General features: G+C 46.9%; 1 protein-coding gene across 1 annotated transcript; it reads right to left on the bottom strand.

Moving 5' to 3' along the window:
• Nucleotides 1-206: 206 nt before the first annotated feature.
• Nucleotides 207-26,566, bottom strand: CHGB (chromogranin B). The gene is made up of 5 exons (XM_077313091.1): nt 26,348-26,566; nt 11,067-11,113; nt 7,981-8,074; nt 3,284-5,016; nt 207-634 (listed from the first exon to the last, which is right to left on the bottom strand). The coding sequence occupies exons 1-5, from the start codon at nt 26,394-26,396 to the stop codon at nt 551-553; spliced, it is 2,007 nt and encodes a 668-aa protein (XP_077169206.1). The 5' UTR covers nt 26,397-26,566; the 3' UTR covers nt 207-550.
• Nucleotides 26,567-27,747: the final 1,181 nt, after the last annotated feature.

The raw sequence follows: 27,747 nt of genomic DNA, 5'->3' as shown, positions 1-27,747 counted from the left end.
AAATGAAACATGTTGTGATTGGAACTTACCTTTATAAAAAATGTGGAATATAGGCCACTCTTTATCTTGAAGCCCTAGGCTGAAGCCTAGTTAGCCTATAGGAAAATCCGGCCCTGTCCATGGTCAAAAGGTCGAAAAAGGCTGATCTAAATAAACAATATTGCTTCTTTTGACTGGCACAGCATTCCTCAAAGAAGACGGCCACATCACGTTTTTGGACAATTTATTTTAATTATTTCAAACAAAGAGACAAATGGTACGTTTCCGAACGACACGAACACGAAGTTATTGCCACACGCATGTTAAAACGACTGCCTTGGACATACGCTTACCTGCTAGGATTCATGCGACTCTGATCTTCCTAGCACATTTGCTACAGAAAGAGGCTTGCAGCTGCACAAATCGTTATATATTTAGAGCACACTGAACAGCATTTCTGTTAGGAAGGGGAGGAGAACATCGGTGATGGCAGTGATGTTTTTACCAATAAATGCAAGTTACCATCCGTCAAGCGGACGCTTTACCGTACCCGCATCACACTAAGCCACGTTCATCCCTGCCGGTTATTGCTGAACTTCTGCGCCATTTTCTGGAGCTCCAAGTCCATAGCAGCCAGATTTTCCAGTTCTTTCTCCTGCATAGCATGGAAAAGGAGATCCCAGTTGTTCATGGCATCACAGGCTTCAATTCCCCCCCCCCCAAAAAAAAAATCATTCTGAACATTTGATGTTCAGCCGTCTTTACTGTCTAGGTGCGGAGGAAAATTATCTCTGATCATGGTTTATTGGCACATGTTAATTTACTCAAAGGGTGTCTTTTCCGTCACCATTACCATCACCATCACATTGATCCCCTCTGGTGGGACTGGATAGGCTTGCCAGATTAGCAGACTCACGGGTAGGTTGGTATCCCCGCCTGCCCCTGGAGGAGGCTAGAGGCACCTTTCTGCCCCCAGCTTCCTAAGAGGTCTGCACACCAGAGAGAAATGGGAAGGCTGAAGGAGAAAGCAGCCTTTCTTTTTCAGGACAACCTGTTGTCCGTGTGGTTATGGCTCTTCTGACTCTCTTTCACATATCCTGTTAGACTGTCTTTTATATGAGAAATGCAGTGATGACAGCTTTGTTGCCCTGTCAAGAACAAAGCTTTTTGTATTCCACACACATTGGACAATGCACTTTCAATGCACTTTAGAAGTAGATTATCCTGTTCTGCACTGGAAAATCCAGCTGCAAAAGAACACTGAAAGTGCATTACCCTGCAATTCTTACTCTCTGATAGAGACCCAGATGTAACAATGATTGCTGGTAGAGTCTTAGCTAAGATGCTCCTTTAAGGTGTTGTCTATGTTGTATGTCATATTTCATGGATTGTTTTATCATTTTATGGTATATTCTATTATTAAACTGTATCGCTTCAGTTGTGTTTACATATGTTTTATGCCAATGAAAGGTGACTGACTGACTGACTGACTGGCTGACTGACTGAAATTGCAGCCCCAAAGGCGAAAGCCTTCCACATATCTTTACATCAGCCTAGGGTTGCCATTCTCCAGCTGGTGGCTGAAGAGATCCTGGGGTTACACCTGAACTCCAGGTGACAGAGAACAGTTCATCTGGTAAAAATGGCCGTGTATTGGAAGGCTGACTCTATGGAACTATACCCTCCCCTCCCCGTACCCCACTCTCCTCAGGCTCCGCCCCTCCAATAACCATGTGCTTCCCAAGGTGGTGCTGGCAACTCTACATCAGATCTTAGATTGCCATATTCAGTACTTTCTCTAAGAACACAGTTTTGCTGACTCTTTCTGTGGGTTGAAAGTGGCACAAAGTCAGCAGACGGTGTCATTTGCATTAAACCCAAGTGCAAAGGACAGCTGGGGCAGCTAAGGACGAGTGAAAGCCTATTAAAGCTGCATCATTCCCTCTAGCAGCCTGGCCTGCATCCAGTCATCTGTGAATAGAAGCCAAATGGAGTTTTCCTAGATTCTCGTCCATTCCTGCAGCCCATTCCAGTGCCTGGAAAGACCATTCCGGGGATTGTGAAATCAGCATGTGGGTCAGAGAGTCCTCTGAGGAGAGATGAGGGGATGAAACAATGTCTTTCCTTATGGCAGTGGTCCCCAACCTTTTTATCACCAGGGACCGGCCAACGCTTGACAATTTTACTGAGGCCCGGGGAGGGGTAGTCTTTTGCCAACGGATGTCGCCACCACCTGAGCCCCTGCTCTACTTACTTTCCTGCCGGCCCCCCTGACTTCCCACTGCCCACTGGGGGGTGCTGCCAGCAGCAGCTGCGCAGTGCCATGGTGAGGGGGAGCCCCAGACATGGTGACCACCGGAGAGCACCAAAAGTGAACCAGCAGCAGAGTGGCAGGGCAGCCCCCAAGGCAGCAGCCGGGCAGGAGGACAAGCCACGGCCCAGTACCGACTGATCAACGGACTGATACCAGTCTACGGACCGGGGGTTGGGGACCACTGCCTTACGGCTACTGTGCTTGTGGAAGAGCAAGGAGGATGATATTACCATGTCTATTCATAATGGCACGAAAGGGGCTGAGCCCCATCAATCATTTCTCATGCCCCTCCAATCAGCACTGGGGTTGGTGTGAAATCTGTCCTAGGCCTCTCAAGTGTGAACCAGAGTTGTGTGGAGAGCCATCATGGTGTAGTGGTTAGGAGTGCGGACTTATAATCTGGCGAGCCGGGTTTGATTCTTTGCTTCCCCACATGCATGTAATTTATTGGAATTTATTGAACTGAATGTTTTTTAATTCTGATGTTACCCACCCTGAGCCTACCAGGGTGGTCTATAAGTGTGAAATTATTTATTAATTGATTGATTAACTGAATGATTAATATGCTGACCTTCTCTTGCGGCTCTGGACAGCATACATCAGTAGTTCTCAACCTCCCTAATGCCACGACCCTTCAATACAGTTCCTCATGTTGTGGTGACCCCCAACCATAAAATTATGCAAGGGTTCTTTCACAGAAATTAAACCGAAACTGACCAATGGCATGAAGATCCATTGTTCATGATTGGTTATAAATTAGTTATAAATTGTATATAAATTGGCCGGCGCCTTCAGGAGGAGCGGCAACAGTGGCACCTCCCCCCCGGCCAAGCTGCTCGCCCTGACACGACCCCTGTGAAAGGGTCGCTTGACCCCCAAAGGGGTCCCAACCCCCAGGTTGAGAACCACTGACATACATTTTATTATAACTATTATTATTAAGCCTAAACAGTTCCCATTAGTCTTTCATATCAAATCATACATAAATACCTCCTCTTGTGTCAAGGGCCTCTGACCAAGTTTGACCTCATCGCTCCTGGTCATGTGTCCCCTCTTCACATCTTCGCTGGAGCTGTATAGTTCTGGAAACTCTGCCGATTTCTTCCTGTTGCTCAGAAGATGGGCGAGTTCGTCCATCCGGCTGTACTGTCTCTTAACGTCGAATTTGTGGGGGTTTTGGCGACTGTTCTCATTGTACTTGTGATTCAGGCTGTCCATAAGTTGCTTCTTCTCCCATGGATCATAGTCATTGTATTCTGGAAAGAAATCTCTCTCGTCCAGATGGGACCTGGGCTCTTCGCTGTCTAAAAACAGGTCGGCCATCTCATCTTTCTTTTCGGCGTGCTGGTTCTTCCATCTGAGCGGCTGGTAGTAAGGGATGTATGAAGCTGCAGCTCTTTTCACATTCTGCACAAGATAGTGGCTTTTGGGGTAGCCTTCCTCAATCAGGAATGTCCTTTTGTTAACGCCGTGTTTTTTCCCCTCACCGTGGTATCTCTTTTCGAGTTCCTCCTCGAGGACGTTGGGATAGAGCCGTTTTTCTTCCCTGGTCTCCTCTTTTGGGCTGTAGAACCGCTGCTCTCCCTCCTCCATGTCCATGCTCGGTGACTTTGGGACCGTCTTCATTTGTAAGTGTTGCCATTCTCTATCAAGATGCCGTTTCTCATCCCGACCCCCGTAACTATGTTGTTTGCCCATATATTCCTCACTTGCTTTGCCCTGAGGATTCCTTTCCTCGTAATGGTACCTTGCTTCCCTTTGTGGCTCCTCATGGAGTCGTTTTCTCTCATAGTAGTGCTGTTTCCCTTCACTTTCCCTTCCATGGTTTCTGGGATCTTCGTCTTCTTTGCTATGATACTTTCTGTCATAGTATTCTTTACTCCGGACCCTTCCCTCCATTTCTTCAGAGCCATGCATCTCCTCAGAGTTTCTCTTTTCCTCATAATGATGTCCTGTCTCATAATAGTGTTTGGGCCAGCGGCTCCTTTTATCCCAGGAGTCATCTTCCTCCTCACTTGATTCTTCAGCGGAATCCCTCTTCTCACCATTGTGATGTCTTCTGTATTCGGAAGAACTGCCCAGCCTGGGTTTCCGGTGATTCTGTCTTGGTTTGTGGTCTCGTTTTTCCGCCTCAGCTTCTTTCTCGTAAGAATCTTCGAATTCTTGATGAAAATTACGGTGATACTTTTCACTGCTCTCTTCTTCTTCCTCCTCCTCCTCCTCCTCCTCTTCCTTGCTTTCCTGGTTTCCTTTTTCTTGGCTGTGTACGATTTCCTCAGAGTGTTTTAGGCCCACAGAATGTTTGTAGTCACCCTCAGCCACCCTTCCAACTGTGGAAAGAGACTTTCGGTCTAAAGCTTCATCCTCCATCTCTTCATTAAGTTTCTTTTCTCTGCTTCCTTCTTGGATATGGTAACTTCTTGTATAGCTTCCATTTTCTCCATTTCCTTTCTCATCCTCATTCTTTTTCTCCTCTTTGTGGGCTTCATCAGAAGAATAAGGGTTCCCTGGGGAGGTAACTTGTTGGTCCTCTTTTTCCTCACGTTTTCCTTCACCTGAGTGCCATTTTTCATCTCCTTTGACCTGTCTTTTAAATTCTTCTTCATTCAGTTGTTCTTCATTCACAGTTCTTCCTGGTGGTCTCTCAAGTTCTTTGGATTCTAATGAAAGCCTTGGTTCAGTGTCTTGGCCCATCCTCTTGTCTTCTGGCTTTTGTTGGCTGCCTAACCAAAATGAACAAAACAAGTTGTGAGTTCAGGGGATGATTGTGTCTGCACACCCTAGCCAAATCTGCCTCCCACCACTGACTCCCACTGCTTCCCTCCCCTCCCTTGATGTTCATCAGGAAGGCTGAGTACCAGAACATTATTAATGCTATTCTTAAATAGTATTAGTAATGGGATCCCATATAAGATCAGTGCCCATGGATTGTTTCCTCTTTCCCTGTCAGCTGATTGCCTAATAATAGGAGAACATACATCTGTCACCAGTGATTTTATATCTATATCTATAAAGGTAAAGGTAAAGGTATCCCCTGTGCAAGCACCGAGTCATGTCTGACCCTTGGGGTGACGCCCTCTAGCGTTTTCTTGGCAGACATCTATCTATAAATATAAGTTCTGGTCACATGTCACTTCCAGGGGTGTGGCAGGGAGGTGTGGTCAGCTGACATCACGTCAGAGTTACCTCGAAACCTGCAACAATTTTTCAGGGATTACTCCACTGTCAAAGGTTTTAAAACGCTGATTCAAACATATGGCCTGTCACATTGACCTGGCTTCTAGATTGTCCTAGAAGGCACCTCCTTGTTTGACAGTATGTCCATGACCTCCACCCTCCAAAAACAACCGCCCCCCAAAAAATCACTTTATGCAGTCAGAAATATTATATACTGGAAAGAAAACAATGCTAAATATCTTCTCCCCAATATGTACATTTCCTATGTTCAGATAGAATTCCTCATGACAGCATTTTCAAACAATCAATCAAGCCCTGAACTATTTCCAACTTAGCTTGGGTGTTGTGAATGCCGTATAACATTAGAAACAGCATGCAGTAAATTTGTACTAATGCGGATTCTCACTTCAATACAGGCACTGATAGACTGAGATTATTTTTACCCTGCCTCTTTCACATATAAATGGCAAATAAAATATCTCTGCTGTACATTAACACGCTGAAACACTACCCACGTCTTCTACTGATGCTTCCACAGATCTTCTTTATCTGCCTTCAGCGCTACTGGAGCTGCTGGCTGAATTTCATCTCATTTCCCTTAAAACATTGCTTCAGCCTACCTTTCCTCCCAAGAGTTCAAAGCAGATAACTGTGTGCAGGGTCCTCACGAATACAACCCAAACAGTGTAAAACAGATCAATCTAAACCATCTGTACTGGCAGTTTCAAACCCAAAAGGACAATTCCAACTTTTAAAGTCACCTCTATTGAAACAAGATCATATTTATGGCTCATTCCTGAAGGCCTGTGAAGAAGAGCTCTGACAGAAAACTTCTTCCAGAAGGATGAGCCCACGGTCAAGACGGCAGAAACTGATGGTGGCAAGACGTGTCATAGAAACCAATACCAGTACATTTTGTTATAAGGAACTCAGTTGCCAAATTAGCTCCTAGCACTCTACTGCCCCGATGTTATGCTTGTGCATATTAGGAGCCAACCAATCAGAAGCATGAAGAAGAAGAAGAAGAAGAAGAAGAAGAAGAAGAAGGAGAAGGAGAAGGAGAAGGAGAAGGAGAAGGAGAAGGAGAAGAAGGAGAAGGAGAAGGAGAAGGAGAAGAAGAAGAAGAAGAAGAAGAAGAAGAAGAAGAAGAAGAAGAAGAAGAAGAGTTGGTTCTTATATGCCACTTTTCTCTACCCGAAGGAGGCTCAAAGCGGCTTACAATCACCTTCCCTTTCCTCTCTCCACAACAGACACCCTGTGAGGGAGGTGAGGCTGAGAGAGCCCTGATATCACTGCTCAGTCAGAACAGCTTTATCAGTGCTGTGGTGAGGCCAAGGTCACCCAGCTGGCTGCATGTGGGGGAGTGCAGAATTGGTCCGCGCTCCTAACCGCTACACCAAACTGGCTCATGAAACAGAGTGGCTTGCCATAAAGTGTGGTGTTGTGGTTAAGAGCATCAGCTTTTAATGCAGTGAGATGGGTTGGATTCCCCGCTCCCCAACATGCTGCCAGATGGGTGACCTTGGCTCTCCACAGTACTGATAAAGTTGTTCTGACTGAGCAGTCCTGTCAGACCTCCCTCACTGGGTGTCTGTGGTAGGGAGAGGAAGGGAAGGTGATTGTAAGCTGCTTTGGGACTCCTTCGGGTAGTGAAAAGCGGGGTATAAAAACAATTCTTCTTCAAAGTCAAATTCCAAAAACAACAGGAGCACACAAAAAATAGTATGACCAAACAAAAAACAGGCTCATGTGGGCAATCTACAATCTACATTCAAGGCTAATAAACAGTTTCAATACAATACTGTATATATTTAAGATTCTTGTTTATTCTGCATCCAAACCTGGGCAACCCAAGAAAAAAAATTCAGAGGAAAAATCAATTTAGCCGTCTACGGCATTGTTGATTGACCAAACCGGTTTTTTGTTTGCCGTGATTTCATTTGGTTGTGTGATGGTACAAGTAAAATTTGAACTGCCAGTAACAGGGGTCCCGGGTAGGCATGTATTCCCAGCTATATTCTACATGATTCTGGGGTTTCTTGAAGCCTGAAGAATGTTTCAGGGGTTTCTCAATGGTAAAAAAGTTGAGAAAGGCTGCCTTCAACTGACATTAGAGCTATGTGATTCTAACTCAAATGGCCCACAAACTCACACAACGAAGGAGGAGATAAAATGTTCAATTCATTCTTTGTAATAGGGTACCTCCTTATTGCCTTGAACAGGTTGAGACACAATTTCAAGATTTACTTTCAGGCTGCCACCCTCCCCGCTTCCATGATCTTGGTCACATGCTACATTCTCCTTGAAAATAACTTTGGACAGGCTTGCCATTTCACATGACAAAGCCCTCTGGGGTCTGAATCAACAAATTCAATGAGTTTGTAATTTTCTGAAAGGGCTCTTGAGTGGTTATGATGTCAGTTGTGAAACAGCCACACCTACCAAGCGATTTTACTTGGCAAAGGCAGAGATGGATGGATCCATCAGAAGCTCTTTATATTGACACTTACTTTTCTTCAGAAACTCCTTGCATAGGGGATTGATTGGTGGAGCGTTGGGTTTCGACAGACCATTCAAAAGGACTTCTACAATGCATCGTGTCACCTAGGGGAAAAGGAAATTAGAGGAGAAAGTCAACACCAGACTGATGTTGTATTTAATACTAAGAATATTTTGAGTTCTTATAGAAAGAGATATTAAGTTAATGTGTGTATAATTCCCTCCCATGCACATATATGAACATATATTGGCTGGAAATACATGGGGTAATATAGGCTATATGAACATTTATGTATCCAATGGAAACAATAATATACTATTAGGTATACCGTCTCATAAATTACCAAAACCTTGGGAAGAGATATTCAAATACATGGTGACAGCAGCTAGAATGATCAAGGCAGCAAAATGTAAACTGGACATCTGTCCATGCTTAGAAGAATGGGAAAATAAATACTGAATATGCAGTAATGGAGAAACTATTTGAGAAACAGATCAATTACAAAATCTGAGGCAAGATGGAGTATGGAGTTATTTATTTATTTGTTTGTTTATTTATGTATTTATTTGTTTGATTTTTAGCCCACCACTCTCTGGAGACTCATGACAGGATACAATATATAAAATCCCCATAAAACATCATAAAAACTCTACCCAAAGACAGAACAGAATGAACATGAGCAAAGATAAGATAAAACAAGATTGGTGGCATAGTCCGTCTCCCCCCCCCATCCCAGCAGCCATCCACCCCCTAAGGTGGGGTACACCAGATTTTGCTGCATAGCCTAAGGACGGGCCCTGTTGTTCCTAGCCCTGGCCTCCACCCAAGACCTGGTGGAACAGCTCTGTTTTGGAGGTCCTGTGGAACTTTGATAGCTCCATAAGGGCCCTCAGTTCTTCCACCAGGTCGGGGCCAGGACCAAAAAGGCCCTAGCCCAGGTAGAGGCCAGGCGTGCTTCAGGGGCTCCCAACAGATTAGCACCTATAGAGCAGTATGCCCTGCAGGGGGCATGAGGAGATAAGTGGTCCCTCAGATAGGCAGGGCCCAAGCTGTGGATGACCTTAAAGGTCAAGACCAAAACCTTGAACCTGGTCTGGGCCAAAACTGGCAACAAATGCAGCTGGATATGGGCCCTCCAAGATGTACCAGTGAGGACCCTAACAGCTGCTTTTTGCACCAGGGCAGGGCCAGGGGTAGGTCCGCGTACAGCGAGTTGCAGAAGTCCAGTCTAGAGGTGACCGTTGCATGGATCACTGTCGCTAGACAGTCCAAGGAAAAGTAAGGTCCTAGTAGCCTTGCCTGATGAACGTGGTGAAACACCATGTGGGCTACTCTCGTGACCTGGGCCTCCATAGAAAGGGAGTGCCCAGAATCACCCCCAAATTTTTGGCTGAGGATGAGATATTAAACTGCACCCTGCCCAGAGTGGATAAACAAGCTTCCTGGTCTGTCACCTTTCTGCCCAGTCACAAGACCTCCATCTTAGAAAGGTTGAGTTTCAGGCAACTCCACTCTAACCATCCAGCAACGGCTTCCAAACATCTGGCAAATGTATGCGAGCAAGAGATAAATTTAGAAGGAGAAATAGTTCAATATATATATATAAATGTACTGCAATGTAGGAGCAGAATGAGAATAAGTTTTAAATGTAACACCTTGAATGCAAAAAGAAGAGGCTCCTGAGCAGAAACTTCTTATTACAGAATATATAGTAGACTTCCCTTTTGTGCTTGGATCTATAACTGATTTGTTCAAAGTAACAGTGAGTAGGCAGAAATGGTGAAAATTTTTAATACTGATTATGCAGTAATGATGAAGCCAATAATGTCAGTACAAAACAGATCACTTACGAAATTTGAAATTTAAAACGTTGAATATAAATGTATCCCAATGGAAATAAATATTATTGAATTTTATAGACAGTGTCTTAAAAATAGTGTCTGCTTTGTACACTCTGTTATATATAATTATCTCTGATAGACATAAATATGTTAATCACTTTTTCCTTTCTGCATCCCCTTTATACTATTACATTGTTTTCTAAAACAAATAAATAAATAAATATATTTTAAGTAAGTTGAGAAAGAAGAGTTGTTATGCATGGTATTGATGCCAACAGACCTGGAAGGCAAAGAACTTTCCAAGGATTGACTAATAGCTTTTGCAAGTCTGTATAGCATGATGCTATTGGTGCATGTTGACATATGAGGTAAAACTTGGTATAAGTGCTCAGCCTGGACAAAGGAATAGGGTTTGTGTCTTGAACTTCTGTGGGGATAAATCAGGGTAAACTGAATAAAGACTTTGCTTCTACTGAACTTAATCTGCTTATTTGGACCCCTTCCATTTCAATCCAACAAATTATTATTTCCCCGTCACTTGCAAATCTAAACAGATTACAGTATACTGTAAAACAGCGGTTCTCAACCTGGGGGTCAACCCCCTTTGGAGGTTGAACGACCCATTCACAGGGGTCGTGGCAGGGCGAGCAGCTTGGCTGGGGGTGGTGCCATCCACACAACAGCCTTGCGGGGTAGATCAAGATAGAACGTTCATCTGTCTGGAACAACAGAAAAGCGTGAGATGGGCATGGTGGGACAAGAGGCAGAACTGAACTGGGAAACCCCGGAAAAAAAAGAATTTATACACAATCATGAACAATGGAGCTTCACGCCATTGGTCAGTTTCGGTTTAATTTCTGTGAAAGAACACCTGTATGATTTTATGGTTGGGGGTCACCACAACATGAGGAACTGTATTAAAGGGCCACGGCATTAGGAAGGTTGAGAGCCACTGCTGTAAAATATATATGCTGAATCCAAAAATTGCTTCAGAGCACAGGGTTCCATCAAACGTTTGGAGCCCTCCTGCCCCCAAATAGCTCTCTGTTCAATTGGAGTCAACTCTGAAGTTCATTCATTTGCATCTGAAGAACTGCCCTCCATTGGGATAAATGGGGATCCCTGGGGGTGGAGGAGCTCTGTAGATGCTTTTGGTGTATTCAACAAGTTTTGGAAGACAGTGATCACTGGAGGCAGGCAAATTAAAATTACTTTGGGCTTAATTCCCATGTTAACAATACATTTTTCTACTCACCATTTCTTCAACATGATCATCTTTTTCTACTGGTGCTGACCTGACACCTTCAAAGAAGAAAATTCAGAGTCACAGACATAGAAAGCAAAAACAGCAAAGTGGAATCTTCCAAACTGAGACTGACGGAGTATTCTAAGAATGGCAGAAGGACAAACCTCTCAGTGGCATTCTGGGGTATCTGCTTGCAAGGCACTGACTGGGGTATTCAAGCCATTTTTGCTACGCTTAAAAGACAGTCTGGTCTTCACCTTATCATAGAATCATAGAATCATAGAATCATAGAATCATAGAATCATAGAATCATAGAATCATAGAATCATAGAATCATAGAGTTGGAAGGGGCCATACAGGCCATCTAGTCCAACACCCTGCTCAACGCAGGATTAGTCCTAAGCATCCTAAAGCACCTTTATCCTTAGGTTCCCAAACCTTTTAAATAATGGCACCCAACAATAGATTACATTTGTTTTTATCACTTGCAGGTTCCAGTCCTTGCTCCAGAATCATATGCTGCCTGCCAGCACTGGAAAAAAAAAAGTGTTTTGCAGAGTTCAGGGAGAAAACATCACATAAGTACATCTCCTGTTGCAATTCCCCCCCCCCCATTTAACTTTAGCTTCTGATGTTGTCTGCTATACCTTTTATCCTTGAAACAGTTTCCATAAGTAAGCAGAAAGGAAGTTATAATAAGGAGAGGGCTGTGTACTAGAAAGCAATGGTGAGATAGCAGGCTTTCAGCACGCAGTTCCTGGATCGCTTATTCAGGATTTCTGTGGGGCACACAAATCAATGGGCTGAGCCAACGGATTTATCCAAGCAATGCAGAAAGAGTATCAGTGCCAGACTTGTCAGCATTTGGACCTACGTTTTGAGCAGACGCTGCAAATCTCCCTCTCATCAATCTTGGGCTGGTTTAAATATGGATGGATGGATGAATGAATGGAAGAAAGGAATAGAAGGGGGGAGAGGGAGGGAGGGAGGGAGGGCAGGAAGGAAGGAGGGAGGAAAATTAGATAGCTAGACAGACAGACAGATAGATAGGGTGGGTGGGTGGATGGGTGGACAGACAGAGGGACAGAGGGATAGATCTCATAACCTAAACAAACACAGCCCTGGTCCAGGGCACCTCTGAAAATCTCTTGCTTGAAAGTTTGTTGAGATCAGAGAGCCTGCTACACCTATCATTATATTGGCATGTCATTGTCAATATTCTAGTGCTGACTTTTTAAACTGCCCTATGCCCCCAGGGGAAGGTAGGTAGCCACTTTTGGGGGAGTGGGTGAGGGAAACTACAGGCACCCTTGCCATGTGGGAGCTCCGCTTTATCTGCAGCAGCAACAACAATGGCAAAACCACAAAAAGACTGTCCTGATGGGGAAGTCACCAGAGCAATCATCTAACCACAGTTTGTTGGGACACCCAAATATGGACACAGTAACCAACTAAGGTTTCTTGCCCATAAGCCACAAGTCTAAACAAAAAAAAACCATTGTTACTATGGTTCTCAAGGTAAAGGTATCCCCTGTGCAAGCACCGAGTCATGTTTGCCCCTTGGGGTGACGCCCTCCAGCGTTTTCATGACAGACTCAATACAGGGTGGCCTTCCCCAGTCATTACCGTTTTACCCCCCAGCAAGCTGGGTATTCATTTTACTGACCTCGGAAGGATGGAAGGCTGAGTCAACCTTGAGCTGGCTGCTGGGATCGAACTCCCAGTCTCATGCGCAGAGCTTCAGACAGCATGTCAGCTGCCTTACCACCCTGCACCACAAGAGGCTCTATGGTTCTGTAGATCAGGGGTAGTCAACCTGTGGTCCTCCAGATATTCTTGGACTACAATTCCCATGAGCCCCTGCCAGTGTTTTCTGGCAGGGGCTCATGGGAATTGTAGTCCATGAACATCTGGAGGACCACAGGTTGGCTACCCCTGTTCTAGATGATCTGTTATTTTATATCTTACTTGCAGATAAAGATAATTTTATTTTGTATACAGTGGCGAAATATCGCCAGTAGAGTGCAGAAATCCTTGGTTGATGTTAAGTGACCTGGTTGTTAATTTAATAATGTTATTGTGGTTTTACCTATATTCTGAGGCTGGACAATGACCATAAATGAATGAATGAATGAAATGAATGAAATGAATGAATGTGGATTAATCTTGCTTTGTCGTAATTCTGGTTTCTGAGCAACAATCGGCCCCAAGTGCTTGAATCTGGAAATCACGCCAAAATCACAGCTAAATTAAAGACCTCCTAAACCAGCAAGCTTTTTCTCCCCATCCAGCACACAGCAGGATTAAACTGAGAGATGCACAAGCCTGAAGATTTCAGGTGTGATCATTTTACAAAGAAATGATGGATTGTTTGTGACATCTGAAAGATTGAATCCCAATTCAGCTGCCTCAGGTAGAGTCAGCATAAACATTTTCTCAATAAAGAATACTGCCTGTGAGGTGGTGACCTTCGATCTGGGCAATAATCTCTGTTTGGGATATTTACGCCCCACATTTCGGCTAGGAAAGAAGGCTGCTAACATCATAGAAAATGAAAATGGCAACATAAAATCTGACAGGAAAACGATAATAATAAAACCAGGAGAAAAATGTCCCCAAACGGTCGTACCAAAGATGAATAAAGTCTTTACCTACGCCCAAATGTATTCTGAAATTTAAAGGTCTTTATAAAGCACTGGAAAGTGAGTTTTTCTGGGGAGCTTTTTCTCCTCCTTTTAGCCTAACCTTATGGGATTGTTATTATGAGGGGAAACAGGGACGGGACCCTCTCAGCCACAAGCCCCTGACCTTGTTAAGCCTGTGGGCATTTTTGGAATGTTGAAAAGGGGAAATACCCCTACAAAATGGCTGCCAAAGGGGCCGGGACCAGTCACAAGATGTCTGCCATCCATAGAGAGCCATCGCAATATGTTCGGAGGTTCCAAACTTGTGGGTCCGTATATTTCTGGATGGGTGTACCCTCCCAACACAAAGGCAGTGCCTCCGGGGCTCCTCTGAACCACTCCCTGCTCCTGTGAGGTAGAGACAAACCAAAGTTGTCTCTTTGCTTTGGGGAAGAAGAAAGAAGACACCAAACCAAGCCTCAAGTAGGCACCACAACAGGTTGGGAATCACTGCTTGGGATCATTCTGAGCTCATCATCCTGAGGTGAAAATGTAACAATGAACCATCTTGACTGCCTTCAACCAATAAGCCTTACCTATTTCCTGCACCCCCACCAAGCTGTGAAAGAAGGCAAAGCACAATAGCCTGGACTACAATGCCTCAAAGACATACAATTCCTCTCATGTATCGTTTTACGTATTTTCAGTTCATTCCGCCAGTGTGACATGGCACCACCTTTGAGCCCTTTATTATTAAGAACTAGTTACCTGATTCGCCCCACACCCCTGAAAGGTTCTCTGGTCCAGTACAAAAAAAATGCAACGATTCTTTTTTGTTCTGGTCAGCCTGAATACTTTTAATATCGATGTTCCTTAGGATTGTCAGCTCTGGGTTCAAAAATACCTGGAAAGTTTGGGTGGGTGGAGCCTGAGGAGGGCAAGGTTTCAGAAGGGGGGACCGCAGCAGTGTCTAATGCAGGGCTGTCACATCCATTCCCCCCCCTCAGCCAATGGCAGGGAATGAGGGGGAGGGTTGCCAGATCCAGGTCGGAAAGCATCTGAAAATTTGGTGATGGAGCCTGGGGAGGGCAGGGACCTCAGTGGAGCACAATGCCATGAAGTCCACATGCCAAAACATTCAATTTTTTCCATTGGAACTAATCTTTGTAATTCGGGGATTAGCTGTAATTCCAGGGGATCCCCAGGTCACTCCAAGAGGCTGTCATCCCTAGTAGAATGCTATATAGCCATTTTCTCTACCACCTGGAAATCAGTGGTAATCCTGGGGTTGGCACCCCTACCCATCACCGATACAATTTCTTGTTGTTGTTTTACTGTTGGCTGTTGATCAACATGAACCTTTGTTAAAAAATTAAGTCTCCTGTGGATTCAAAAGCTAACAAAAGAAGAATGAAGCCTGTCACTGTCTGTGACATACAGCAGGGGTAGTCAACCTGTGGTCCTCCAGATGTCCATGGACTACAATTCCCATGAGCCCCTGCCAGCAAATGCTGGCAGGGGCTCATGGGAATTGTAGTCCATGGACATCTGGAGGACCACAGGTTGACTACCCCTGACATACAGCACTGCTAGAAAAACCAAACAACCTGCAGAATGAATCCCCCAGTGTCTATGGGCATGGCCCTCTCTTCACCCTCTTGTGCCAGAGGGGTTATGGGTCCTGCTCCCTGACTCAGCACCACCACCTTATTATCTGACTCATGTTCACATCTCGCTTCCATGAGCGCAGGTGAGTCATTCGACAGCATATCTGGTCCGAAGAGAGAGGAGCAGATGCCGTTGGTGGCACCATTGCAAGCAAACTGGCTTTCTCTTCTCTTGGCTAAAGCTGTTTTTTAATAATGAAAAAGGGAATGTGGAGACGGCAGCATTCCATCCAAGAGGGCTCATTTGCAGGGAGAGGGAGGGGGGACCCCCAAGACAGTGCAAAAGTATTAGACACCATCCTTTCAAGCGTTTCCTCCAAGATCAAGCGTCGGGGCCAGAATCCAATTACCTCCCTGCTTCCCCCGGTTGAAAAGGAAGACTGTATCGAGTGCCGCATTACATAATGACTGTTCCAATTCCAGCGCGCCACAGACCTCTTCAAAAGCCGCGAGCTGCTGAACCATTCTTAAGCGATATTGGGGTATTGAAGAGAAATATATTCAGTGCTTACTAAAAAGCTAATAATAACCTCAAAGCAGAAGCGAAGCACAATGATTAAAACAAGGGGGCCTAAGGAATGTGCTAAATTGTCGTGGCCATGACCCCTTGAAACGCCACTCCATTTGTAACAGTGGGTCTTGGTCAAATCCAAAGCAGAGTGTGCACATCAGGTGCTGTCCTGTTGCAGCTGACTCAAGAACCAGCATGGTGTAGTGGTTAAGAGTGGCCGCCTCTCATCTGGAGAACTGGGTTTGATTCCCCGCTCCTCCACATGCAGCCAGCTGGGTGACCATGGGCCGGTCACAGTTCTCTCAGAGCTGTTCTCACAGAGCAGTTCTCTCAGAGCTCTCAGCCCCACCTACCTCACAGGGGGTCTGTTGTGGGGAGAGGAAGGGAAAGATGTTTGTAAGCCCATTCATTCATTCATTCATTCATTCATTCATTCATTCATTCATTCATTCAGTTTCTATACTGCCCCTCCTGGTATTTGCATGCTCCGGGTGGTTTACATCATTTAAAATTTAAAACAGATACTAATTTAAATACTCGTAAAACAGTTAAAACCATTAAAAATATATCAAACCCCCATCAGTAAAACAATACTGGTTTCTGCATCATCACCCCCATGCTACAGGGGAGGGTTTTTCTTAGAGTGATGACCTGAAATATACATTACCAGATCATTCCTGATCATGTAATGTTCATATGTCACACTATTCCTGTCAATTTGCAATATACTGGTTACCTGCAATTATCTTATTTCTTTGTAGCGGTTAGGAATGTTCCATGTATTTTCTTGTTCCTGTTCTGCGTACACCGCCCTGAGACTTCACAGTGAGGGGCAGCATATAAGCCGGATGGATGGACAGATTAGAATAAAGTTGACTGCCTCCAAAACAAACTTTGTACATCTGGAATGAGGGGATAGGCCTTCTTCCTTTCCCCTCAGCATGGGAAACATGTGTCACAAGATTTCGAAGCACATGAGAAGCAGAAACAGCTTGCCAGCAATTTCCTTGGAGGTCTCTCTTCCAAGTCCTGACAAGATTGGGCTGTACCATGCCACTGACTCTCTCAAAAGCAGGGTGGAGCTATTTAAATAAGAATGTGTGTGTGTGTGTGTGTGTGTGTGTGTGGGAGGGAGGGGGTAAGTTCCAGGACCTGGCTCAATGGGCCATTCTCTGCCTCTGGCTGAATGGTATCCTTGCAACTCCTGAGAGCTTAGTGTGGCACAGGGGTGGCCAAACAGCGGCTCTCTAGATGTCTACGGACTACAATTTCAATGAAATGGGAAATGTAGTCTACGGACATCTGAGAGCCGTTGTTTTGCCACCCCTGGATCAGACTAGGAACCTGGGAGACCCAGTATGGAATGCCCACTTCTACCTCTGCATGCCTCTGAGTGACCTTGTGCCTGGCCCACCTCAGAGGGCTGTCGCTGCGGAGAAATGGAGGAGGCAAGAATAGGGTTCTGAGCTGCTTTGAGACCCAGCTGGGGAGACAAAGTGGGATAGAAATGAATAAATATTAATGTGTCGAGGCAACCGCCGTGTGGTGCACGTAACATCGACCGACTGGCAAATTAAAAACAGGCATGCACGGTTGGTTGGATGGGTCTAAGGTGGAATTGCTTGGAGTCTCTTCTTTGAAAAGTGAGTGCAAAAATGAGGTCACGCCAGTAGGGTGGAAAAAGCCTGCCAGATAGGATAAATGGCCACTGGCTTAGAAAAGAGGATTCGACAATTTCATGAGGAAGGAAAGCTCGATCGATCAAAGCGGATGAACCTTGCGGTTCAGAGCCTCCAACTGGCAGTTGCTCAGAGGAAAGCTGTCATTTCCATGCCTAATTCGTTTCAGGAAGCATCTGACTGGCCACTCTTGGCAGCAGGACACTAACCCAGATGGTCCACCAGAGAGTGCCTTATGCTCCTAACCTCGCTGTCCTCCTTTATGCCACATTCGTGACTGGCTGAAGCAGAAGGGAAGCAGACTAAAGTGCAACATGTTAAATGTGGCAACGAAGAACTAGAACTCTTTGACGTACTCGAGAGACCACAGACGTCGGGAAGCCGATGTAGATTTTCTGTGCTGTAAATGTAAGCATCAAAGGCTGGCTGCCGTTGGCCATCTGGCAGAGGATCACAGGAGGCAGTGCAATTCCCGGAGCACAGCTCTCCCCGGGAACACCTTTCCCCTCGCATGAACTCTGCGTCGAGGGCGTAGAAAGAGTTGCGTTGCCATATTATTATGTTGACTTACTTTCTTGGAGGCAACTCTTCAATACATCTCTTCATTATTGTTCTGGGCAATACAAATGCAGAACACCGAATCTTTTCCAGTGCCAGTTGGGCCATCCTATGCAGAGGGGCTGCCTTCTGAGTCCTTTGAAGTCAAGGATCTTGGCCAGATGTACTTAATACTGGAATCTAAAGCTTCTACATAAGAGCCTCTTGTGGCGCAGGGTGGTAAAGCAGCCGACATGCTGTCTGAAGCTCTGACCGTGAGGCTGGGAATTCGATCCCAGCAGCCGGCTCAAGGTTGACTCAGCCTTCCATCCTTCCGAGGTCGGTAAAATGAGCACCCAGCTTGCTGGGGGGGTAAACGGTAATGACTGGGGAAGGCACTGGCAAACCACCCTAAATCTGGCAAGAAAACTCTAGAGGGTGTCACCCCAAGGGTCAGGCATGATCTGGTGCTTGCACAGGGGATACCTTTACCTTAAAGCTTCTACAGATACCACCATGGGGTGAGTGGAAAGATTTGGGACACGCCAAAGATCTGCTCGGGAATGCATTCAAAGTCAGCGTGCGCACAGTAGTATATTTTCCAGAGTATTTCTTGCAAGGATCGCCTGTTTGATATCTCGTAGTAATTGTAGCGGGTTAGCAATACAGAAAGGACTCAGTGGAAGTGGTTAGGACTTAGCATAGTCCCAAATGCAATTATGAGTTTCTTGAAAGGAGCTGGCAATGGCAAAATACCTTGGAACATCTCTGGCCTTGAAAACCCTACAGCAGGGGTGGCCATGGACTAAAATTCCCAGGAGCCCCAGGGGCTCGTGGGTATTGTAGTCCATGGACATCCGGAGAGCCACAGTTTGGCCACTCCTGCCCTACAGAGTCACCACAAGTTGGCTGTGGCTTTTTGGCAAAAACAAACAAAAAGTCAAGAAATGAGAATAGCCCAAACTTTGTCCTCTGGACTCAAAAAGTGTTCCCTAAAGGAGACCAGAGGTATTTCAGGAAGATAATTTTACATGTTGCCTTCCTCTCTGTGTCTTAATTCATTAGCCTAGTTTCAACCAATGCAGAAAGCAGAGTTCTGTCGAATATCTTATTCTCAGGCTGTTTCTAAATCTCTGGCAACCAAGAGGCAGGAGGATGGATTGTCCAACACGCCCTCGAGAACAGCTACTGTTGCTGGGGAAAGGGAAACGGCTAGATGGCCCATCGGCCTGACCCTTGAGGAAGCCAGATTTTTAATATGCAGACTGGAAGCGATCCCACTCCAGCCCTGTGTTCAATATCTGTCCCGCAGAATTTCAGCTGTGAACAAATAACAAATAATTATCCCACAAATAAGTGTGAAGATGCGATAAGAAACGGACCAAGCAAAATCTCAAAACAACAGCAATGCTTTCCAGACATTAAGCATCATTTCAGTAAGGGGGACATTTCAGTGATCAATGAAAACAATCAAGTTTTGCTGTCTCCTCAGGGATGAGAGGATATTAAAAGTGTATTTCATTTAACTGTTTAATTCCCCGTCTACCTATTCTGCACAGATGGATAACTGGTAACATTTCTGAAATCCAAACACTGGCTGTTGTGAGTCTTTTATCAGGAAGTGGCACACAGGGGACCTCACAATAAGGAATAAATATTCATGATGATTTCAGGGCACTGGAAGAAGAAGAATACAGCTTTTTTAACCTCACTTTTCACCCCTACTTTTTAAGGAGTCTCAAAGCAGCTTGCCTTCCCTTCCTCTCCCCACAATAGGTGCCTTAGGAGGTGTGTGGGGCTGAGAGAGCTCTGAAAGAACTGTAATGGTAGCTCAGCAGGCCTCATGAGTCTCAATACAGCTTATAATCACCTACCTTTCCTCTTCCCACAACAGGTGCCTTGAGAGGTACATGGGGCTGAGAGAGCTCTGAGAGAACTGTGACTGGCCCAAGGTCACCCAGCAGGGTTCATGTGGAAGAGTGGGGAATCAACCCCAGTTCCCCAGATTAGAGTCTGCCTCTCTTAACCACTACACCACACTGGCATTAATCTGTGCATAGTTTGTACCTGGCTTATTAGAAATTGGTTGCCTCTGTTTGCCCTTTCAGTAAACCAGTGGTAGTCAAACTGCAGCCCTCCAGATGTCCATGGACTACAATTCCCAGAAGCCCCTGCCAGCATTCGCTGGCAGGGGCTTCTGGGAATTGTGGTCCATGGACATCTGGAGGGCCGCAGTTTGACTACCCCTGCAGTAAACCATCGCAAAGAAGCCTTTCAATTCCTTTGCCTGGTTATTCTTGCATCCTACTATCACTCATGAAGATGTCAGCCATTCAGTTGTGTCCAACTCTTGGCGCTCCTCTGGCTCAGCGGTCACTAGGTCGTTTGATCTTGAACCACTTCGTTTGTTTGTTTGTTTGTTTGTTTATATCTCGATTTCTAGACTGCCACTCCCTAAAAGGGCTTGTGGCGGTTCACATCATAACAATAAAAACATCACCCCATAAAACATCACCCCATAAGAACTTCCCAGTTTATCAAACAACAAGGCAGCAATAGGCACCCATCTCATCCCATCTTGTTCAGCCTAGTGGGCAAGTTGTCTTTCTGCAAGAGAGGGAGCAGAACTAATAACCTAGTAAGCTTTTGCTTTTGGGGGGGACTCTGCCCTGGCCTCAACCATATGCCTGGAGGAAGAGCTCCATCTTACAAGCCCTGCAGAAAGCTGACAAATCCCTCAGGGCCCTTAGCTCTTCCGGGAGCTCATTCCACCAGGTTGGGGCCAGGACCGAAAAGGCCCTGGCCCGGGTTGAGGCCAGGCGAACTTCCCGGGGGCCCCGGACAGTCAGTAGATTCATACCCACAGAGCGAAGAGCAGGGGGCATAAGCAACCAAGCGGTCCTGCAGGTAGACAGGACCCAGGCTGCGTATGGCCTTAAAGATTAGTTGTTTAATGCTCTGGCCAGTGTCCATTGTGATCATGTCTAACCGCCGTGTTCCTTGATGGCCTGGTTTCCTTTGACCACTGACCAGTCCTGGCATAACTGCTCTCTCTATTGACTTGGATCGCATGATATGGCCAAAGTGAGTGAGTTGGAGTTTTGTGATTTTGCCTACCGATGATATATCAGACTTTATGCGCTGTAGTATTTCCTTGTTTGTGACTCTTGCTGTCCATGGATCCCGCAGAAGCCTTCCCCAGCATCAGAGGTCAAACAAATGGATTCTCCTCTTGTCCAATTTTTTCACTGCCCAACTTTCGCAGCCATGAGTGGCTCTCGGAAGTACAACACATGGGACTCATCGACACATAAGTACTTTGGCTTATGTATATTTGCCATTAAATTGCAGCTGGCTTACGGCAAGAGATGGTTTAACATAACACATGATGGTTGTTATTGTTACTCTTTTAAGCACAGAATATGAAGGGAGAATCGGAAACTTTGGATATCACACTCTTGTCTAGATTCCCAACTATCTAGCCTTGTTTTATCCCAGCCTTCCTTCACAGGGCTCAGAAAAGCACACGCTGTTGTTCCTTCTTCGGGCCACCCAATCTGCAATTGCCAAGTCCTCCTCCTATCCTCCTGACCCCTCAGCAAGCCCGATCTCATAAACTAATCAGTCTACCCTGGCCAGTATTTGGATGGGGGACCTCCGAGGAATACTGGAGGCAGGCAATGACCAACGACCTCCAAACATCTCTTCCCTGACTGCATCACAACCCAGGTGGTCTCCCGTTCAAAGACTAAACATAGCTGACCCTGCTTAGCTTCCAAGTTCTGATGAGGTCAGGCTAGCCTGGGCTAGGAGATCAGGGTCTCTCCAACATGCATGTGCATTTAAAGTGTCATCAGGACACTGTTGACTTATGGCAAACCTGGCAAGCAGTTTTCAAGGCAAGTGAGACACAGAGATGGTTTGCCGTGGCCTTCCTCTGCAGCGTGTTCCTTGGTGGTCTCCCTTCCAAGTACTGACCCTGCTTCACTTCTGAGATCTGACGACAGTCGGCTATACCATGCTGCCTTCCTCCCCCCCCCCCATACACCTTAATTTAAGACAGTGGTCCCCAACCTTTCCGAGGCTGGGGACAGGCAGGGTAACTGCCCCGCCTGCGCATCGCGCATGCACGGCCGAAATAGCGCACGCGTGGCACTTTCGCGCAATGGCAAAAGCGCCGCGCATGCACAATTTCAGCCACGCATGTGTGATGCGTGGGCGCGGCCCTGATTCCCTCTCCCCGCCCTCCCGCAGTAAGAAGCTTCCCGGGCCTCAAGCTTGCTGCCTGGGAAGTTTTTTACTGCGGGGGGGGGCGGGGAGAGGGAGCCGCGGTCCGGCGCCATGGCCTTCGCGGCCCGGCACTGGGCCACGGCCTGCAGGTTGAGGACCACTGATTTAAGAGATTTCATTTTCTTGTTTGAAGAGCCCTTATCAGGACCCATACTGAAATATCAGTAGCTCTCAGATTTTTTGAAGTGGAGCTAGCATATAAGCCAGTGGTTCTCAACCTTCCTAATGCCATGACCCTTTAATACAGTTCCTCATGTTGTGGTGACCTTCAACCATAAAATTATGCAAGGGTTCTTTCACAGAAATTAAACTGAAACTGACCAATGGCGTGAAGATCCATTGTTCATGATTGTATACAAATTGTTTTTTTTTCTGGGGTTTCTCAGTTCAGCCCTGTCTCTTGTCCCACCATGCCGATCTCGCTATTTTCCGCTGCTCCAGACAGACAAACGCTCTACCTTGATCTACCCTGTAAGACTGTTGTGTAGCTGGCCAAGCTGCTTTCCCTGCCGCAATCCCTGTGAAAGGGTAGTTCAACCCCCAAAGGGATCCTGACCCCCAGGTTGAGAACCACTGCTCTAAGCTTACTGAACTTTTGGGAGGCCCGCTTGTAAAACAACCCTCTCCCCAGCATGAAATACAGCAATCTCACATCAATTCATATGAAACAAGTTTATAAGGGAGCCAGTGTGGTGTAGTGGTTAAAGCAGCCTTTCTCAACTTTTTTACCATTGAGAAGCCCCTGAAACATTCTTCAGGTTTCAAGCAACCCCAGAAGTGGCTCGATCGTGCAGAAGATGGTTGGGAAGCAGAGCTGTGCACATGTCCATCCGACCCCACTCCCCTTCTCACCCCATCCAGGCCCATCATTGGCCATTTTTTTTGGCACAGGTTGGGTCAACATGACCATATATGGTCAATATCTCCTGATTAACGTTTAACAAATTTAAAAGATATATAAAAATTAATTAACTCTAACCCATTTGGGAAACCCTTCCAGGACTGTCAAGACACCCCAAGGTTTCATGAAACCCTGGTTGAGAAAGCCTGGGTTAGAGTGTCAGACCAGGATCTAGAAGATCCAGATTTGAACCCTCACTCTGCCACGGATGTTTACTAAGTGACTCTGACACTTGGAGCATCACCTACCTCACAGGGTTGTTGTGAGGTTAAAATGGAGGAGAGAAGAATGATGGAAACCACTTCGGCTTCCCCACTTTCGCTTCCCGTTGGGGACAAAAGTGGGGTATAAATGAAGCAAATAAAATCAATAGTATTCTATTTCTCATGCTTTGTGTTTATAAATATATAGTACTACCAATCTATTGCCTGCATTTCAGTGCCGTTTTGCCCATTCTGCAGAGGCCAACCCAGGCCTCCCTTTGAACATCCAAGAGTTACCCTCCAGCCCTTCTCACCCACCTATGAAAAAGACACAATCCACTGTTGGGTTTCCAGCCCCAAAGTTTGAGACCCATTGGCTTGGGCACCTCAGCATCCTTCAGCACATAATGCCCTCCACATCACCTGCAGAAGCTGTGCCTATGGGTGCTCTGCTACAGTCCTGCTGACCGAGTGGGTGGACAGCCATGGTGGAAGAAGCATCGTCTAGCATTGCACTCTACGATGACTCTGCTAAGTCTACTTTTGCACCTCTTTAGACCTTCGCCCGGTCATTCTTCCTGTTTCTTTTCCTCCCTCTCAAAATAGGAGAGAGGTTTGCATGTATTTTTGGCAGCCAGATGTTTTTTTTTTTTTACTGGTACAGAAAAGTAATCTGTCAACCCAACAAAAACATTTTTTGGGGGTCCCACGGCACAGGATCCCAAGGTGGTCTTCCCCACCCAGCATCAAGGAGGTTCACACAACTATGTTGTCTAGGAAGGTCTGCCTATCACGATGTCCAGTGCATTCTCTCCGTCACATTTTATCTTGTGCCTTTCTCCCACCGAGCTCCGAGTGACGTACTTAGATATGCCATTCTCCCCTCCCTTGTTTGATCTTTGCTGTAGTCCCATGAGATGTTTGGGGCTAAGACACAAAGGCTGGCCCTAAATCATTCAAGAGTCAAATGGGCTCTTGCACCCGGGTCTCTGTAGACACTGTCAAACACTCAAAGCTCCACGCCATGCTGGTTGGATCAATTAAACAGGCATCGTTTTCCTATTTGTTTGTATGATACCCTTTCCCCTGTGATTCTATCACCAGCCACTTTAAGAGAGTCCAAAATCTCTTTGCATCTCTGGTTAAGTGTCCAGGTTCTTTATGAGCAGTATTTTCAGAGACTTTCCCACACAGAATACTGCAGCTTGCCTTTAACAGAAATCAGGCTCTCTCAAGAGTAAATTAGATTTTCCCTGAGCCCCCCCCCCCGCAATTTCCTATGCAATTTTGCTCTGCATTAAACTTGAAGTTGAAACTCCCTTGCCAGGGAAATTAGTTTCCCTCTATCCCTGTCTTAAGAGCCTCTTGTGGCGCAGTGGTAAGGCAGCAGACATGCAGTCTGAAAGCTCTGCCCATGAGGCTGGGAGTTCAATCCCAGCAGCCGGCTCAAGGTTGACTCAGCCTTCCATCCTTCGGAGGTCGGGAAAATGAGTACCCAGCTTGCTGGGGGGTAAACGGTAATGACTGGGGAAGGCACTGGCAAACCACCAAGTATTGAGTCTGCCATGAAAACGCTAGAGGGCGTCACCCTGAGGGTCAGACATGACCCGGTGCTTGCACAAGGGATACCTTTACCTTTAAACTTGAAGAGCATATAATCCACGTATGGGAATCAAGTGTTCCATCCTAGGAAAATGGTAAGAGCGTAGCTCAACCCAGTCACCACAGAGGCAGAGAGAAACAGCATCAAAACTTCTGCAAAGGGTACAGTCCCCAAAGATAAAACAGTTTCTCTTTACAGGCAGGTAAATCTCACCCCAAGAATGTTTGTTTTAATGAGACACAACGTCATTAACTCCAAGGAACCCTATTTAAAACCTGTCATGTCCAAGCCGGGCTGTAATCAATAATACATTTAAGAACCCTTGCTGATCAATTTGGCCAAACACTGGAATGTCATTAAAGGTGCAAAAATGCAGATTGCTCATTCTCCTGTTTTTCTTGTCCTGATGTAGGAGCAACAACTTTTCTTTCAAGGTGTCCAGCTGCGCCATTGGAGGGGGGGTGTTCCTTGGTAGTGTTTCAGCAGCAAACGATTGATCAACATGTGGGCATGTTTTCAAAGCGCGGGTTTTGTGCATGCCCAATTGGACACTGTTCACAGGTCCTCGGCACGTACGCAGCCTCACCTCCACCAAGGCACATGGCAATGTGCAAGGAAAACACACACGCATGCACGCACACACACATGCATACACACTGTACAAATGACACCTCTCCTCCTGCAGCCTGGAGCTGCACCACTGCTATAAGGAGATCCTAACGCAGACGACACGCACGCAGTGGCACCCATCCGAACTCCGGCGTGGTTCTCAAATCTGGGCGGAGCCCCCCCCCCCCCAAAGCGCTCTGAGGATAGCTGAAAAGGAGAAGCCGACGAATGCTGCTGTTCTCTCTAAGCGCCGGAGAGCATTCTGGATTCTCGAGGCTGAAGGGAGTAGCTGCCTCAGGGTGTGTATAAATATAACCCAGGGAATGGGGGGAGGGAAGGGCTGGGATTGCTGAGGGATGAATGGAGCATTCCTTCACCCGTCCTTTAGGGGGAGCCCTAGAGCACAGGTGGCCAAACTGTGGCTCTCCAGAGGGGCACGGACTACAATTACCATGAGCCCCTGCCATGGCAGGGGCTCATGGTCATTGTAGTCCATGCCCCTCTGGAGAGCCACAGTTTGGCCACCCGTGCCCTAGACTAGAGCGACTGGGGTGGGCTATTCACCTGCCCACTGACGCTGCCGCCCCAGTCATTGGGGAGAAAGGAGGGGGGCGCCGCTTGGCCAGCCCGTGCCGCTGTCCCAGGTGCTGATCGTCCCGCACTCACCTGCCAGAGCGGCGGCTCCGAGGAGGCTGAGCAGCGCCACGGAAGGCATCCCGACTGGGTCGTCCCGACGCGCTGGGCGGGCTGGCGAGGGCTGCGGCTGCTTCGCCACACCGGCTCCCTCCCGGCCGCAGCGCCACGCTATTTAAGGGAGGGAAGGAGGGAGGGAGGGAAGGAGGCGCAGGGGGGACACGCCAGAGCCAGGCGGGGGCAGCAGCCTGCGTCATCGGTGGACCCCGAGGGAAAGGGGGATCGGGGCGTGCGGGGGGGGCGGAGAGTCCCCGGGATAGCCAGGCAGATGGCGACAGTCCCTGGACGCCAGCCTGCCTTTCCCCTTTTCTCGCCTGCTTCACTCCCGCACAAGAAAAAATTGAGCAGATGGCAAGACCTCCACCAGAACAGCCGGCAGCGTCTAGATCCCGGAGGGTCTCTCGTTTTATTATTTAAGAATGCCCGGAGAGGCGTTGATTGAAAAAGAACAAACCCTCCTCTTGGATAGACGCCTCTCTCCCCTTCCCTCTCTTGCAGTCAGACCCCTGCAAGAATAGAATCCCCCCCCCCCCGCCTCCCCTGTTCCCTGTCTGCAAAGGTTGGAGGGTGCGCATAGGAAGAAGCTGCACAGAACTGGCTCGGAATGGGTCCCCCAAGGCGTAGGGAACTCCAGGTGTGCCGTGCAGAAAGAGTGGTATTCCCTCCTCCAGCTTCATTCATGGATCCGGGCTCAGACGCTCCCCTGCCCCCTCTCTCTGCGGAGATGTTTGTGCCAGATGAGCCCCAGCTGCTGCGGTCAAGTTTGGCCACCTCCGCTGAATTGCTCTGGCTGGTCAACAGACACGCACACGGCCACCGGGAGGGCTTCCATCTGAAACCGCCCCGGCAGCAATGGTCTCTTATTGCAGCATTCGTGATGATGGCAGAGAGAGGCGGACACTATACATATATATAAAACACACTGCATGATTTGGTTTTCAGGGCTGGTGAAGAAACACCCTTTGCCTGGGGCCTTTGACGTTTAGTTTCCTCTGGGTGCTGTCCTGCCAGGGTGGGAGGGAGGGAGTGTGTGTGCGTGCGTGCATGTGTGTGTGTGGGTGGTGTCTGTTTTAAATGTTTTGAATGTATTTCATTCCGTACTGTTGAGACCTTCTGTGTGAAGGGGAGGGATTGTTGTTGTTAGTTGCGAAGTCGTGTCTGAGACATCGCGACCCCATGGACAATGATCCTCCAGGCCTTCCTGTCCTCTACCATTTCCCGGAGTCCATTTAAGTTTGCACCTACTGCTTCAGTGATTCCATCCAGCCACCTCATTCTCTGTCGTCCCCTTCTTCTTTTGCCCTCGATCGCTCCCAGCATTAGGCTCTTCTCCAGGGAGTCCTTCCTTTTCATGAGGTGGCCAAAGTATTTGA

This window comes from Paroedura picta, chromosome 1, assembly GCF_049243985.1.
Source record: "Paroedura picta isolate Pp20150507F chromosome 1, Ppicta_v3.0, whole genome shotgun sequence".
NCBI lineage: Eukaryota > Metazoa > Chordata > Lepidosauria > Squamata > Gekkonidae > Paroedura > Paroedura picta.
Note: the sequence above shows the minus strand (reverse complement) of the source record. Positions and strands in the feature narration are given on the sequence as shown.

Bases quoted from the DNA above. Each gene is read 5' to 3' on its own strand.
- CHGB (XM_077313091.1), bottom strand. From the start codon at position 26,396: ATGCCTTCCGTGGCGCTGCTCAGCCTCCTCGGAGCCGCCGCTCTGGCA. The intron at 11,114-26,347 runs GTGAGTGCGGGA...TCTTCTTTGAAG, and splicing joins CGGAGCCGCCGCTCTGGCAG to GTGTCAGGTCAGCACCAGTA. The intron at 635-3,283 runs GTATTTATGTAT...CATGCTATGCAG, and splicing joins GGCCCTTGACACAAGAGGAG to GAGAAAGAACTGGAAAATCT.